Consider the following 17,630-nt stretch of genomic DNA (forward strand, 5'->3'; position numbering starts at 1 on the left):
TGGAATTCTCCGAAGTGGTGGCTTTTTAATTTTATTTTTTTAATAAGGGGCCTCCATTGAGTTCTATGGAGCTATTTGAATTGTAAATTCAGAAACAACCTAGCTTGCTTTTGTCTTTCTTTCTTAACTAACCTCTCTCTCTCTCTCTCTCTCTCTCTCTCAGAAACAAATGGCAAAATGTGGCACTGATAGGAGGCAGCAGGAAAGACGGCGTTCTTTTAGAAAAACAGGACTGTGTTCCTGTGACGTTAGACAGTCATCATTCTTAAAGTCAGCGGGGGCAGAAGTCCTGCACTCCAGCACTTAGGCTGTCTGGTTTTGATTCCCCCCCCCTTTCTCCCCAAGAGTTTTCAGGAAGTCTGGGGGAGGGGACAAGGCCGTTTCTTCTCTCTCTCTTTTTTTTATTTTGTTATAATGGGCCCCTTTGTGGCGATGGAACAAGAGGAGAGGTCTGCCCAGCTGCGGTGCGCGCAGACAGACCATCCCGCGGCTCTTCCCTTCGCGGCTCAGAGGCGCTGGGTTCCCGACTGGGGCTGGAGGGCGGGGGGGCAGGAGGTCAGCTCGCGATGGAACTGCTGGTGCTGCTGAATGCCCTGGTCACCCGGCTGCTTTTTGTCCTGCATTCCCTGATTGGGGTCTGGAGGGTGACCGAAGTGAAGAAGGAGCGCAAATATTGGCTGCTGGCGCTGCTTAATCTGCCCCTCTGCTTGGAAACAGGGCTCACTCTCAAGTTTAAGCAAGGAAAAGGCTACAAATGGTAAGCTGATCATCGACAGCCTCTCTCTCTCTCTCTCTCTCTCTCTGTTTCTCATTCTCTGCGGTTCTTTTTTATTTGCTCCGGAAGTCAGAGCTTGCAGCTACCTGAACTGCTGCCCTTTGTCATTCATAACATTTTCAGGTCCTCCTCACCCCCAACCTCCTTACTGTGCTTCAGCCTGCCTAACTTCAAATTCATTCCTTTCTCTTTCTTTCCTTGTGGAAACTTTGGCACATGCTGTTTCCAAATCAAACTTTTCTCCACTTTTTTTAAAAAAATCTTGGGACAGGAAACATGATGGGAAATGGGGTGGCATATTTTACACTCTCAGAAGAATTCTTTTGGTCGTGCTTAACGCAAGCTGGGAAGGCTAGAGGATGACAGGACTGCACAGCCCTGGTTCCCTTGGTGATTTTTTGCCACAGTCTGCATTAAAGTTGGCATTTCTGTGCACCAGGGGCTCTTGGAAAGATAGGACATGGTTAAAGTTTTGTGCATTCACGTGAACAAAGTGACATCTCTGAAGTAAGCACTATCTAGATAGAAGGCTTGAGTTTGTTTGAACAACAGCTTAATATTTATTTAAAATTTATTTTATTTAAAACATTTATATCCTGCCCTATATCATTAAGATCTCAGGGATCTCAATTATTCTTTATTTAAAGAATAAAATAGTTTTTAACACATTTATCAAGCACCAGAGTTGATTTCTCTTTTTAGCATCCACGCTTATTGGTGCGTTTTCCCCCTACATTGGCATAATGTTTGCACAGGGCCGAAATTTTGGCTCTAGAGCTGCCTTGAGTGCCATTTTTCTTGATAGAAAGGAGGGTTCAAAGCAAAGCAAAGCAATCAATCAATAGTGGATTGGTAGTATTTGGTTTAAATCGGATATTATCCTAATGGCCGTGAGGACCAGAGTCTTGCTTTATATAAAATCTATATAATGATTCCATGGTAAATTTGAGATGCGGTACTAGGCAAGCCTGCCAGAATGCCTTTCCCTCCTCCTCCTATGACTGATGACTAATATTTATCCACGGCTTCCCTGGGACTTTATTTATCATTTATAAAGTGATGCCTGACTGCAACAAAGACCAATGTAAGCCAACAGAAAAATGTACTGTCAGCAGAATATATATACACACACATACCGTGTCTCCCAATGTTCCAGGCATTTTCAGTCTTTTGACTGACGTGGTTCTTAGAATGACAGACTTTGCTCTTCCTAGAAAACATGAATGAATGAATGAATGAATGAATGAATGAGTCACACCAAATTCATATCCTTATTGCAGATTTTTAATTGGAGCCCCATGAAAGATCCAGTACAACAGTATCCTCTGTTTGCAGGAAAGATTATTCCCCCAGCCCACAAACACCATATTATTTTGACAATGCCATGTCATCAACAAAGATGGTTACACACATTCAAAAATGGCCTATGGAAGCCTTCTCCAACCTGGTGCCCCTCAGAGGCTTTGGACCACAACCCCATCATCCCCTGCTAGTAGCCATGTTGGCTGGGACTAATTGGAGTTTTTGTCCAAAACATCAGGAAAGTACCAGGTTGGAGAAGCCTGTCCTAAGCACTGAATGGAAGTCGAAGTCCTATACTCCTTTAATAAGTTCAATAAACAGTGAAATGGCTGAAAGAGAATTAACTATCTGAAAACAATCATCTTCCATGAAAGCCCACTCATGGAAGATGATTTGACCAGTAGAGGCTAGTGGCTCTTATTTCAGTCCAAACTCTAAAAGAGCTATCCAAAGGGCTGAGGACTCTAAAAGGAGCTATCCAAGGTGTAGATTGGGTTCAGTACCTTGGATAGCACCATCAGAGTTCTGACGGATTCTGCCTTAAACCCAGAGCGGATTCGCTGCCCCACTGAAATAGGAGCCACCAGCCTCCACTTGATTTGACTTCCCCCTATGTCCCATATGATTCATTAAGAGAATGAATCAATCACAGTGCATGTCTACAGCTAGAATATGCCAAAGAGTTGTAGCAGGCAGTTTTCCTTTGTGTGAGGTCTGGCTTAGGGATGGCTATATTTCTGGCTCTCCTCTAACACCACTGGTTTTCAACTAGCTCAGCTGTCCCCTGCCCAGTGCCCTAGTGATACATTTGTAGTCCAACACATCTGGGGTACTGGGAAGGCTGAGTGAGTGGGTCACAAGCCAAAGTGAGGTTGTGGGGAGGAAACTGCATTGCCACTATTTGCTTTCATTTAAGTATTGGGGGGGGGGCAGAGGATAGAAAAGAGAGGAGCTCACACATGTTTCTACATCTTATGGTTTCTCACGTCACTTGAAAATGCACAACTAAATCTGTGAGCTGACTCAGTTGAAAAAAACAACCCTCCATTGTGTCTTGAGGCAAGGTGATAAGATAATACCCCTTTTTAAAAAATCTATGTGATGGCTAATTCACAAAAGCAAAGTCAACTCTAGAAACACGTGGGATGCATGCCCCCCTGCTAGATGCAAGCAGTGAATGCCCATCTGTTGTGAACTGTCCCGAGAGCTTCAACTATTAGGTGGTATAGAAATGTAATAAATAAATATAGAAATAAATGCGTGTGTGAACAAAGCCTAGAGAGAAGGGCAGAAACAGAGAGGGAAAGGAGGTGGAGGAAAATAGAGACCCTGAAATATTAAACCAGGCCCCATGTTGCAGATTAAGATTTTTCTAGTTTGAAAAAAGAAGATTCATGACCACTGATCTAACCAAGCTAGATTCTCAACTTGCATTTTATAAAAGTTTTTTTCTTTCTTTCATGCTTAAGGGGAAAGCCTAGCACATGTGGCCAATTAATTGTCTTTACTCAAGCCACAGTGAAATGTTTGCAGTGCTTGCCAGTGATGCATCTGTCATGACATTGGCTGACAGTTTGCTTCTCTGACTTCACTCCCCGAAAATGAAAATAGTGTCTTAGTACTTGGGTGTACCTTTGGAAACGGGCCCTGTACTGCTTTATGAAACCTGAAAGACACCATAATTGTTTGTCCAATAAAGCAGGCAGACCTTTTCATCCACTTCTGAGTCCCTGGGATACGATCCTGCAAAGAATTTAAGCCTAGGTGAGGACTGATCCAGCCCCAAAGGCTTCACCAATCCATGAGCCCACTCATTTGTAGGTCTTCAGCAGCACTTCACAGGACCCAAGGGGGGGGGAATGTCGCAATTTAATCAAATAAAGATTTGCAGAAACTGTGGCTGAAATTTGCGCAAATTATGGCCATATGCACAAATAAAACTACACAGAAAATTCATTAACTGGCCTGACTTGCTGCAGACTGAGTCAGGTGAGGTAGTGGAAAACGGATCATTTAGCCCCATCCACCAAAAGGTTTCATCCAATATTCCTCCCACTCCCCCATTCCATGTACAGAAACTGTCTGGCTAAACAATTTACTCTTACTTCAATGCAGGTGATGGGACAGTGCCTTCCACCACACCTGAGGGCAGTAAACTAACTCAGAGGGTGCAGGTTAGGCTTCATAGCATGCATCTCTGTCCTCAGAACCTCACCGAGGAGGTTCTGGCGAAGCCCGAGGCGGCCTGAAGCTGAAGCCAATTGGCTCCAAAGCTTCAGAGCCGACCCTTGGCGGGTCCCTTACCTGCTGCCGTCCGCTGTCGCCGCCACCACCTTGATTCTGGCGGGTTCTGGTGCTGCCAACGCAAATGACAGGAAGTAGGCTGCACCATTTTAAAATATTGCGAGGCCTCTGAGTGATTAGTACCTCTATGGCCACCATTGTTTGTGGCCATAGAGGTACTAAACAAGTGGCAGTGATGGCAGATGGTGGAGGCACAGCCAGCACCCAGAAAAGTCCAAGTCACCTCGGAGGGCCCGAATCTTGCCTCAGCTTCGGCAATCCCCGAAGTACCCTCAAGCCAAACCGGGGCTGCTTCAGGGGCTCCGAGCCGGCCTCCGAGGTGGATCGGGGTGTGTGCGCACAGCCCTAGGATAAACCAGGGTAGCCTACAACCCTATAGTATTTTTGCGTGCATTGTTTTAATCTTCTCCCTTGTCAGTGAATGCTTACATTTGGTAGGAACCAAACTGCCCCCCACCACCACGCTGATACTGGCTGACCAAACTGCCACTGAGAGGGACCCAAAGGGGACAGCTAATTGTGTGTGTGCATGTGCAAGCTCTCCACCCCCCCAAAGGCAACACCAATGCCGTGTGCGTATGTGTGTGTGTGTGTGCTAGTTATACCTTTATTTCATATCCTTAATGAAATAGCTACCAAGTGATTGTGATGTATTCATTTTTAATGACAGACCCGCGGAGGAAGGAATGTAGCGAGATTGACAAGAATGTTTTCTCAAGGCGCCTTCTTGGAAGAGGCGGCCTGAACCAAAGTCAGTTGGCTAAAGGCATCTTCATTAGATCAGCAGCAGCAGCAGGCCAGCTGGAAGGGTTTCCCCTATACTGAAATCCTAGCAGGAATATAGCCATCCCAGGGCAGTGTCTTTAGCTGAGCTTGCAAAATGTGTCTTTCCACCACTATTGTTTCTCAGTTTGAACACCTGCTTTATATTTCACCAGGCACATTTGATTGCTTCCTTATTTGAAAGGCTGTTGGTTGGGAGTAGGGAAATCCACATACAGAAAGAGATAATGGCCCTGTTCAGAAGTCACCTTAAACCACGGCTTTAACCACGGTGGTTAAGCCAGAAAGCCTGGCCGTTTCAGAAGACGCCTTAAACCACGGCTTTAACCACGGTGACTACAGCAAAAAGCCTTATTCACAGTGGTTAAAGCCATGGTTTAAAGTGTCTTCTGAACACGGCCTAGCTTTCTGGCTTAACCACCATGGTTAAAGCTGTGGTTTAAGGTGTCTTCTGAATGGGGACATTAAGTGGTCAGTGTCTTTTCTTTCCCTCCCCCCCCCTTTTTCCTTTTTTGAATTAGGAAAAGGAATGTTAGGAGAATTCAGAAGTTAAAAGCACTGAAGGTGCCAGTTTAGCAGGAATCTGAGGTTGCAATCCGGAGATCTGCACTAGGGATGTGCTCCGCTCCGATTAGGAGCGTAGAAGCAGTAGCGGATTGGCCTGCTCCGCCTTACCCAGAGGCGGAGTAGGAGCGGACCGCGGACCCCCTAGAAGCAAGGCGAAGAGAAGCGCCCATTTTTCGGAGCTCCGAGTTCAGGCGGAGCGCTCCGGTCGCCATCTTGAAAACATTTCGCCATAGGATTGCATTGCGGCAAATAATCGCGCATAACTACGTTGTTTTTGAAGCTATCGTTCTGGAAATTCTTGTGCACAGAGAGTCGTGGATGGGGGTCATTTTGAGACCACTCTCAACTTTCTGCGTTGTCTGGGTCGCGGGCTATATTTTTGTGAAAATCGGGTCAACCGCGCGGCTCAAACTGCGTTTTCGGCTTTTCGCCCATAGGATTGCATTGAGGGAAAGAATCGGGGATAACTGGGGGGGGGGGTTAAGCTATCGTTCTGGAAATTCTTGTGCACAGAGAGTCGTGGATGGGGGTCATTTTGAGACCACTCTCAACTTTCTGCATCGTACGGGTCGCGGGCTATATTTTTGTGAAAATCGGGTCAACCGCGCGGCTCAAACTGCGTTTTCGGCTTTTCGCCCATAGGATTGCATTGAGGGAAAGAATCGGGGATAACTGGGGGGGGGTTTAAGCTATCGTTCTGAAAATTCTTGTGCACAGAGAGTCGTGGATGGGGGTCATTTTGAGACCACTCTCAACTTTCTGCATCGTACGGGTCGCGGGCTAGACGTTTTTAAAAAATCGGCGGGAAAAATACCTTTTTCAAAGGGCTGAGGGGCAGAGTCAGCTCCCGGTCATGATGATCCCAAAGTTGGAGGAGGGCATAGGCAAAACAGGTAACTTGGGATTCTGGGAAACTTCTCTTTCTTCATCTGAACGGGCTTTTCCCCGTGTTTTTTAACACAGTAGCCCCACCAAATGCACAAACACAACCTGAAATCATATACTAAGCCAAGAATAAGAGATAGAAACACAGCACTGCTCCCCACCCTAACCTTGGGGAACAACTGAATCGATGTGGTGCAAGGGGATGAGCTCCCCTAGGGCATCTCATCGTGGACGTGCCCCCACTCTCTCCTGCACTGGAAGGCCATTAGAGCCTTCCAAAGAGAGTAAAACGGTGGAGCAATGCCTATCATGAGTTGAAGTGAATGGTCACTTTTCAGTGGTGGAGCAATGCCTGTTCTGAGTCGAAGTGAGCGTTTTACTTCTTCTCAGAGCTGTGGCTGTCAGTGTCTTGAACTGGCAGCTACTTCCCCCTCCCCCGGGCACGTCCCCCTATTGCTGGTAAAAGACAGATATAGCCTTTTAAAAAAAGTTCTTCTTGTTGTTTATTGAGCAACACTGCTGCTTTTAATTCCACCCCTCCTTTGTTTATTGATTGATTTATTCCATTTTATATGCATTACTGGCTTATCCTTGGCTCACTTCCTTATGCCCCCAGAAATGCCAGCTGCATGCCTGCCTGCCTTCCCTCCCTCCTCCCCTGCCCACCTCGCAGGGATGTTGTGTGTGGGGTGCCCGATTTTCAAAAATTCGCCAAAAATCAGGGGATGATGGGATTGCTTTGAAACTTGGCATGCGTGTGTATATCCCCATGAGGTGTCATGGTGCCAAACATGAGGTTTCTAACTTGAACAGAAAAAAAGTTGTATAATTTTTTAGCTTTCAATGCAAGCCTATGGGGGGGGGGAAACGGAGCTCCGGATCCGGATCCGGAGCTCCGGGCGGAGCGGAGCGGAAGTGGGTGGAGCGGGGGCGGGGCGGAGCGGCCCGATCTGGAAAATGGCAGATCTGCAAGTGAAGCGGAGCGGGGGGTCTGTGCACACCCCTAATCTGCACTGGGCCTCTGAATTTCCCAGCGAGGAAGGGGAGCGGAAGTTTATCAGGCTCGTTTTCACCTCCCCATTGGCACACCTGGAGTCTTGCTTATGAGAGCAGGACTCGGAGAGGGGCGCCATACAAGACCTGTGCCATCATCAACTAATTTTCTGTGTGTGCTAAACAGAAGATATTTTGCATATGCTGATTTGGTACTACTTGTTGTGCTTCTGAGCTTCAGTTGAAAAGCATCAGCAAGAGCTGGTGTGGCCAAACGCAAAGAATATTGGCAGGCTTCTAGCCAACTTAAAAGTTTGGGAGGAGCACCAAAAAACTTGGGGGAGCAGTTTATCGGGTCTGCAGTCCTTTTAAAAACAAAACTGTGAACACTTTTTTTTAAATTTAACTCTCATTTCTGCAACCATATCGCAATTTATTTATGTATATTCGAAAATTTTCATTAAGCAACTTCAACAATTGTTACGGTTCTCGCCACCAATTAACAAAAAAAGTAAAAATAAAAGAAAATCAAGAATAAACCACCGGTAGAAAATCAAGAATAAACTTCAACAGGAATATTCTTATCAAAGAATCACAGAGCTGAGAGGGGCCATTTAGGCCACTGCGTCCAACATTCTGCTCAGTCCAGGAATCCAGTTTAAAGTATCCATAGATGGCTGTCCAGTATATGCTTGACTACGAGGAGGGAAAGAGCTATATCCCCAAATATGGCGAAGGGAGGGAGGCCATGTCTTAGAGCAGCAGTGGGGAACCTCAACCCCAGGGGCCTTATCCAGTCCTCCTTCATCCCCGTCTAGCTCTCCAAGATTCCCCAGATGGCCACTCCCCTTCCTCATTCTCTTCCCCTGGCCCCACCCCCTTTCCCCCAACCACCAATTGGTTTCACAATTTTTGTGCAAGTTTCCCCCCTACATACTAAAAGGCTTCTCCTAAGGGGGAGCTGCACCACAACAACGCAAGGGACACTATTATAAGTCTAATTTCCAGACTCCTCCCTGCTGCTCTCAAACCATATCAGTTGCAAAGCGATGTACTTGTTCGGGAAGTCTGCCACCTAGTAACTGAAGATGATACTGCAGTTTCAAACACACAGACACATTTAAATTAATAAAACTAGTCATTGCATTTTAAAAATGAAATAACTCTGAGTTGCGCATCTACAGCATAACTTTAGAATGCATGCCAAGCATCAGGTGTATAGGTTTCATCGTCTTGGCACTATGGTGCTGTCAGACAGACACATTTCCTCATTTATTATTATAGATATGTCATCACATCACATGTATTTAATTTATTTGTTCAGTGCTTTGACAGAGGAAACTGATGGGCTATGCAATATTTGCTACGTATGGTAAAACCAGTTTCTTTTTATTCCTTCCTAGGTTTTCACCAGCAATATTTATCTATCTGATTAGCATAGTACCCTCATTGTGGCTTCTGGAGCTTCATTCTGAGTTTCAGGTATTGTTGATTTTTACGACATATGATAGATATGGATGTTTCCGAGATGTAAAGTGAGCGAGGCAGCAAATTTGGGGCACCGGTAAAGGACAGCAGATTTGTCAGTTATTGAATTAAGTATTATATTTTTATTTCAGAGGGAGAGAATATCATTTGGATTTTCTTTCTGAGGTATCAAAACATTTTGGATCAGCGGGCCCAAGACTCAGAACAAATACAAGTGTATTTATTGACTTGCCTTCAAAAAACTGAGTACAAAGTATGCAAATAGTAGCTTATAAAATAGAAATGTTGCCATATACATAATGCAAAGTAAAAGAAATTATGCAAATATGCTCAATTTGCATAATCCATACAAACTGCAAAATCCAGTTCTTATTAGTACAGAAAATGGATTATAAAATTATACATATTTTGCTTGTTTTATCAGACAGAAGTCTAGTTATAGGAAGAAGCTATAAGTGAATCAAATGGCAAATTAGAAATATTTATACAGTTTCTATTATGTTCCAAGCAATACTGACAGTATTATTTGGTCATAAACCACCCCAGTCACAGGTTGTAGGAGCAGACCTTCTGTTTCATGCAGACTGAGTTAAAAGGGTTACCGTACTGGAAAGACATTTCCGCACAAGTTGTACCATGTCATTGAAACCGTAATCTATCTCTCAGTAGCATGCTAGACTTCACAGAGAGATTTTCATACACCATCACTTGTTAGAGTACCATTAAAAATGGCAATTTGTGTTTCATTTACATTTCTTCTTTTCCTGTTTTATGATACATGGCCAGCTATGATTACATTAATGTCATTTCTCTTGCTCATTGTCATGCCTCATTTACACTTTGCATTCGATACCACAGTAAAAGCCGAGTACGTAATTGTGTGACATTACATTAATGTTTGGACCAATACACCGAGGTCACACAAACAGGGAAATTACAGGACAATCTACGGCTGTTTACTTAGAAGTTATTTCAGTGGGGCTTATTCCCAGCCAAGTAAGTAGGCTTAGGACAGCAATGCTCAACAAAAAGTTATGGATATATATATATATATATATATATATATATATATATATACACACACAATGAAACCATAATGTTTAATTACAAAAATATAAAATAAAGGTTAACAATGATATTGCATTAAAAGTGCAATAACATATTTCACAGACCAACGTGTAGCTAAAACCACGTAGAAAGAGGCCAAATGCGTTTTGACAAAGGGTCTTCGTCAGTGGCCAATATGGACTGCTGTGTATTCCCTGGAGATTTACTGGGGCTAACTTTACAATTCCCACAATTGTGTGGTGTCACTCCCCTTTGAAAATATGTCAGGCTTCAGCCTTTCCAAACAGCCTAGGTCATGGTCTTTAGAAGAATGGCATTCTTCTGTTAAGACCTGCGGGCCAGAACAGATGTTTCTTTAAATCCGTATCTAGCAGCTACCGTATTACTTCGATTCTAAGACACACTTTTTTCCCCATATAAACATCTCTAAAAATGGGGTGCGTCTTAGAATCGCAGGTGCGTTTATTATAGGGGTGTGCACAGACCCCCCGCTCCGCCCCGCGGGCCAATCCGAAAATTTCGGATCGGCCCGCACCGCTCCGCCCATACTCCGCTCCTCTTCAACATGGAGCTCCGGCTCCGAATCGGAGCTCCGCAGTGAAGGGGAGTGGCGCCAGGTAAGGCCGGGAGAGGAGGGCGGGAGGTTTACCGGGCCCTGCCGCCATCGCTGCCTGTGCGGCGACGGCGGCAGAGCCCGGTAAGAGACCAAGGGGGAGGGGGGCCTTACCTGCCTCCGTCCGCGGTCCGTTGGCGTCTTCAATTGAGCCCGCGGTTCAACCAGGACTTCCTGGTTGAACCGCGGGCTCAATTGAAGACGCCGACGGACCGCGGACGGAGGCAGGTAAGGGAGAGGAGGGCGGGGGGGGGGGTTACCGGGCCCTGCCGCCGTCGCCGCCAGAGCCCGGTAAGGGACCAAGGGAGAGGGGGGCCTTACCTGCCTCCGTCCACGGTCCGTCGGCGTCTTCAATTGAGCCCATGATTCAACCAGGAAGTCTGGGCAGCAAGCGGCCCAGACTTCCTGGTTGAACCGCGGGCTCAATTGAAGACGCCGACAGACCGTGGATGGAGGCAGGTAAGGGAGAGGAGGGCGGGGGGGGGGTGTTACCGGGCCCTGCCACTGTCGCCGCACGGGCGACAGCGGCAGGGCCCGGTAAATCCCACTTACCTTTCCGGCGGGGCTCTGGATCGAGGCGAAGGATCTGCCTTCACCTCGATCCTCTTCACCACGCTCCGCCGGCCCCCCAATCCTCTTCGCCTCCTCCTTAACGGTAGGCGAAGCCCCCCGCTCCGCTTCTAATTCGCCAGTCCGATTAGAAGCGGAGCACATCCCTAGTTTATTATTTCTTAGAATCAAAGCGTTTTTTTTCTGTTGGTGGTACTGAAATTAGTGTGCGTCTTACAATCGACGGCATCTTAGAATCGAAGAAATACGGTACATCTTTTTTCAATTTTAGAGTAGGAGCAGGGTCCCCAATCTGGATTGGGCCCATAGCAGGGGGAAAGGATTAAAATATCCTACCCCACCATAGGTCCCAATCCAGATCAGGCTCCCTCCACCTACTCTAGAGTTAAAATGAAAAAAAGACATAGCTGCTAGATATGGACGTAATGTAACATCTATTTAGCCCTTGCTGGGCTAAAGCTGGTGGAGTTGAAGGAGCAGGGGAGATGACCTTGGCCTCCCCACTCTCCATTCTTTGCTTTTTCACTAGACAGGCTCTTCAGCCCCTCTAGCAGAGACAATTCAGAGGGGGAGGGAAAGAGGATGGAGGAGGCCCAGGATGAATTGAACATGACGCACAAGGGATCCTGGGGACAGGGAGAGATTGTCCCTCCCTTTCCCCGGGATAGCTGGGATGGCTTTAATCCTGGCTTTTCCTGTGATCTCAGGATCGTCCTGAGACTGCAGGATGTGTGGGCAGCCATCCCGGTTTGTTCCCAGCTCCTCACAAGTAAACATGAGGAGCCGGGAACTGGGCATGGGGCATGGAGCTCTTCAGGAGCTCTGTGCGCATTGGGGGTGGAGGGGAGTGTGAAGGTTGTTGTTGTTGTTGTTGTTTTTAAAAAATTACCTTTTCAAAGGAGTGCTCTTGCACTTGTCTTCAATTGAAAAAGAATTGGCGGCTGCGACGTCCTCCCCCTCCACTCCCCTGGTGTAGACATGCCCCTGGCCTCTCTGGTCTCCTCCCCTCCCTACCCCACTTTGAGGTCAAGGTTCCAAGCTCAGAGAAGCAGCTGACATGGTTCTCTCTGTGCCATCTGTAAAGGCCTTGGGCAAGTGTGTGTGTGTGTGTGTGTGTGTGTGTGTGTTCAGATCTCTTCCAAGGTCAGAGCATTGTCTCTGACCTCAGAGGGGGGAATCCAAACTGCCCGATGGTCCTGCTCACTTATTAATTTGTGAAAAGTTCAGAGTGTTGCTTCACTTTATAAATGGTTTGAAAACCTTTGTAAATAGTTCATAAAATTATTTGGAAGAGCAATTCTTTCAAAGAGCATTTGATTTTATTTTTAAAAATTGATAAATTATTAAACTTATTCATTCAGCAGACGTGTGATGTTCATGCTTCCATTGCTTTCTACAGACAGCTATGCTGCACTGAGTGCTGGCGGTGAGGGAAAGAGAGCATTTAGCAAGGGGGTGGAGATTATTTCGCCTCCTGCCTTACTACACAGGAGATACCTGTGCCCCAAGTTGATGCACCTCTTCACTGTTTGCCCAGGGCCATAACACTACTCATGCTTGTGTTGTAACAGTTCACATCTAATTCATCCTCCCAACAACCCTGTGAGATAGACGAGGCTGAAGTGATTTGTCAGTGTTCACGGAATTAAAACTGGGTTTCTATTCTCTCTGGGTGTTGAGACCAGGAGGCAAGAGGTATTTGTGATTGAATCTAGAAATCCATGCTAAAGCCAAGGGAGGTTATACAGAGGAAGCAAGTTAGGGAGTCATCTGGATACAAGCTTTGTAGGATTGAGGATTACTTGTAGGTAAATAGCTTGTTGCAGTACCATCCAGAGCAGAACTGAGCCCTCTATAGTGGTGCTGGCCTTGAAGTCTATCTCAAGTCCCACCTCCTCACTGATGAACAGGATCTAGCTTTTGGAGGTTGTGTAATTTATTTATTTATTTATTTTATTACATTTATATACCGCCCCCCAGCCGAAGCTCTCTGGGCGGTTTACAACAATTAAAAATAGTAGACATTAAAAGTATACAAAAATTTAAAAAAACATAAAAACAGTATAAAAACAACAACAACAGTGTAAGCCTGTTTGTGTCTCTGGTAAGGGAGAGCAGGTGACTGCCAGGGTTTTAGGCAATTGGTGAGGCTGTTCCTCAGAAGGCTTAGACTGGCTGATGGGGGATGTGGGCAACTATTCTGGATTCCGATTGGAGAGTGGGGTTTCTTCAACACTGGTCAATAGATCGATCTTCAGATCTCCCTGGGACTGGTGAGCTTTAGAAACCCACATCTTCTAGATCATCCATATCTCAGTCAGTACCCAGGGCCAAAAATATGACAGAGCTCTCCTCTGAGTCAGAGGTCAGGTCACTGGTTGGGGCCATGACAGCTTTCTACATGCTGGCCCAAAGCTCTTATCCTTTACATATCATTGGAGAAAACTAGTTCCATCTAAGGTTGGGCTCTGGGTTGTTTGGGAAGAAAGGCTTGTCACTAGATCAGTGAGGGAAGGCATTTTATTCTGTGCCAGCTCCAGCTAAGGGGAAGGAAGCTTGGGCAAGATCCCCTTGGTGGGACCCTCTCCTTCTTCTTGGGTCTGACTTGGCCCCTGACCAGGAGACAAAGATCCCACAGCAACTAATATCTAGCCAGAGGAGCCAGATGTAAGAAATCAAATAGAGCATGGGATATTGCAGTTATGGAGTGGGGGAAATGCCTTAGTAAACTCAGAGAAGCTAGAATCAGTACTATGGCATGAATGTGTTTGGTGTCTGAAAAATCAGGCATACATTTTTGCTTTTTCATGAGTTACTGCACATGTGGAACACACCCACCCTTTTTTTTAGTTTATTGTAAGAATTGTGGTTTGGAATATTTCATTGTGTATGCAAAGCTCATTTATTATATGTTTTAAAAATTTATTTGTCACATTATTAATAATAAAAAAGAGTAGTGGGGAGGAAGAAAAGGGCATGTTTTTATAACCTCACGAATGAATCACGTCTACTGCATGGCTTTTCCTGGCAAATATGTATCCTGACACTGCACTAGCACAAATATCCTCTAGTGCAACAGGAAACTAGCTCTGTGTAGTGCAACTGAAAACCAGCCAAAATGACTACTTCCGGGATGGGACAAGTCAGTGGACTTCTCAGAAGGGGGCTCCGCTGACTTGTCCTGATCCAAATGTGGCAGTTTCAGCTAGTTTCCTAGGTTGCACAAGCAAGGGCAGTAGTTTCCCCTTATACGAGAGGATGTTCCTGCTAGTTCAACATGTTTATAGATATCAAATTGCCAGCATTGGATACTGTCTGTATCTATCTACACCAGTGGTTCCCAAACTTTTTCAAGTAACCACCCCCTTGGTTCCACAAGCTCATGCCCAGCACCCCCTACCCTACCCTATAAAAATCATTATTCAGAATAGCAGATTTCAATGACCCACTAAGGAAGATAATAACAACAAAATTCAAAACAGTAACAATTAATTGAATATTTATTCAAAATCCAATTACATTTTTTTAGTTTATTCAATTAACATAATTGATGAACTTGATCCAGTGATATCATCTTTTCAAAGTCTGATAGTCATTTAGCAAGAATATTAGATATCACATTTAGTAACTAGGGAAGATTAGATTTTATTTTATTTTATTTATTGCATTTATATACCGCCCCATAGCCGAAGCTCTCTGGGCGGTAGAGTACCTCACTATTCTGTAAATTCTTAATGTGATGGATGGGCTTGATGAAGTGCAGTTTCCCAATGTCTGGTTTAAAGCCACTTAACATGAGTCTTAAATCACCACGTTTAGTAATCTGTTTTGCAGCCGGAGTGGCGGGGCACACCAAGCAGGGTATGTCTCTTCATTAGCGTTTTGGTGCTTTTGAAACATTTCAATTTACTGTTAAAACAACTCTTCTTAAACGGTATTAATACATGGGTGGATTCTTCCCGTATATGGCTTGGGACCAAACTACCTTCTCCCATAAAAATGTCCCTGGGTTTTAAGACCTTCTGGAGAGGCGCTTCTCGGAAAAGACCACCTTGAGCGCCTCCTTGCTGCCCCTTTGCCTCTTAGCGGCCCCCTGCCACCCCCTTGCCTCTTAACGCCCCCCTATGCAATCCCACCGCCCCCAAAAGGGCAGTACCACCCACTTTAGGAACCACTGATCTACACACACATATAGGATAATATTCAATGATATACAATAAATTGTATTTATTCATTTGATTTATACACCGCCTTCCTACTTTAAAAAAAATGGTACTCAAGGCAGATTCCAAAACCAATTTCAAATAGATTAAAACAAAACACATTAAAAGACAACAAAACCATAACAATTACAGAGTAAAAACAGCACTCAACCCACAGACCCACTTACAGGCTAATGGCTTTCTTGAATAAAGCAGGCTTTGCCTGCCACCAGAAGGATAGCAGAAAGGGAGTGGCCCTAGCTACCCTTGGCAGGGAGTTCCACAGCCTGGGAGCGACAACAGAAAAGGCCCTCTCTCTTACATCACCACCCAAAGCACCTCTGATGGTAACGGTCTTGAAAGATGGACCTCTCCAGAAGAGCTTAAGGCCTGGGCAGGTTCATATGAGAGAAGGTCTTTCAAGTAGCCTGGTCCCAACTCCCAAGCCATATTGGGCTTTGTAGGTCATACTCAGGACTTTGAATCCTGCCCAGAAACACCCAGTGAAGCTGCAAAAACAACAGAGTCATGTATTCCCTGTAACTGACCTGGGTCAACAGTGTGGCAGCAGCATTGTAGACCAGCTGAAGTTTCTGAACAGTTTTCAAAGGCAGCTCTACGTCACTTGCATTAAACTCTCTTTAAACATTAATCATGTGGAGGACTCTCACGTGCAGAAGAAGGAGTGAAGGATTGCACTATTTGTCCCACCACTGACATTGCAAGATTGAGCTAGTCCTACCCCATGAGCTCTGTGTTGAGGTTCCTGCTCAGTTGTCTGTACAAACACTGAGGATAGGCAGGTCTTTAGCTCCGCAGTACAACCCGACGCCTCCTCCTCCATGAGGACACCTTCCACATGAGTGACAGGTGAAGAGGGTACAATTCATCTGTTTCATTGCACTTTGGTTTGGTATCATATACAGGGTCACGAAGAAAACAAAAAGATACATAATACAATATATCTGAAAAGAGATATGACTGTATAATTGCTTTGTGTCTGGCAATATCATTGCAGTCTAAAATCCCAAATTTATCATCAATGGATCAGAGCAGGCAAGGAGAGGAAATTTAACCTCGTCCTTCCATCATGTGGACCTGGGAAAATCTGCTCTTCTAAAGCTGGTATCTGCAGTTCATGTGATGGTTTCACAGGAAGGACCTGCTGCTGCCCTATAGAGAAACAATGGGAAACGGTTGGATTCTCCATTTTTGAAAATCCAGCTGCTCTTAGAAATGTTTTCCATCCTAGGCAATTGCATGGGCTCCTTTTACCAGTGGCCTGCAGAGATAGGTAGTCTTTATTTTAAAGCAGGAGATCATTTTAGATGGTATTCTAGGTTTTAAAAAAAGGCAGCTGAAGCCAAATTGGGTAGCTTTACCTGGGCAGGATCTACACTACTGCTTTAAAGCACTTAAAAGCGCTTTATAACAGTTTTGACAACTGTTGGGGTCCATGGCACACTCCATATACAGTTGTCAAAACTGTTATAAAGTGCTTTAAAGCAGTAGAGGACAAGACCATAGAGTCTTGTCCTCTACAAATACTTAAAAGGTTGTCACACAGAGGAGGGCCAGGATCTCTTCTCGATCCTCCCAGAGTGCAGGACACGGAATAATGGGCTCAAGTTAAAGGAAGCCAGATTCCAGATGGACATCAGGAAAATCTTCCTGACTATTAGAGCAGTACGACAATGGAATCAGTTACCTAGGGAGGTTGTGGGCTCTCCCACACTAGAGGCATCCAAGAGGCAGCTGGACAAGCATCTGTCAAGGATGCTTTAGGGTGGATTCCTGCACTGAGCAGGGGGTTGGACTCGATGGCCTCGTAGGCCCCTTCCAACTCTGCTATTCTATGATTCTATGAGAATAAAGTCCAAGCTTCTGGTGGTATAAAATTTTCTTCCTCTAATGTAAGGTCCTACTGTATAATGGCTAAATTCAGTATTCTCCAAGTGTCTTTATTTACTAAAGCAAGACAGTATCTACACTACTGCTTTATAACTGTATTGAAGTGCACTGACAATGGTTGGGGCCCAGGACACATTCTATTTCCCGTTTCAAACTGCTTTCATTGTGT

The 17,630-nt window shown here is 45.2% G+C and overlaps 1 protein-coding gene across 1 annotated transcript in view; it reads left to right on the forward strand.

Annotated features, from left to right (window-relative positions):
* The first annotated feature begins 566 nt into the window (after positions 1 to 566).
* The window catches only part of TMEM26 (transmembrane protein 26), a 29,986-nt gene continuing 12,922 nt past the window's right edge, over positions 567 to 17,630 (forward strand). The window contains exons 1-2 of the mRNA XM_063131639.1: positions 567 to 757; positions 9,013 to 9,091. Of these exons, the coding sequence (XP_062987709.1) occupies positions 567 to 757; positions 9,013 to 9,091 (270 nt within the window). The remainder of the gene's footprint in view (positions 758 to 9,012; positions 9,092 to 17,630) is intronic.

The sequence above is a fragment of the Elgaria multicarinata genome, chromosome 8, assembly GCF_023053635.1.
Source record: "Elgaria multicarinata webbii isolate HBS135686 ecotype San Diego chromosome 8, rElgMul1.1.pri, whole genome shotgun sequence".
Classification (NCBI taxonomy): domain Eukaryota; kingdom Metazoa; phylum Chordata; class Lepidosauria; order Squamata; family Anguidae; genus Elgaria; species Elgaria multicarinata.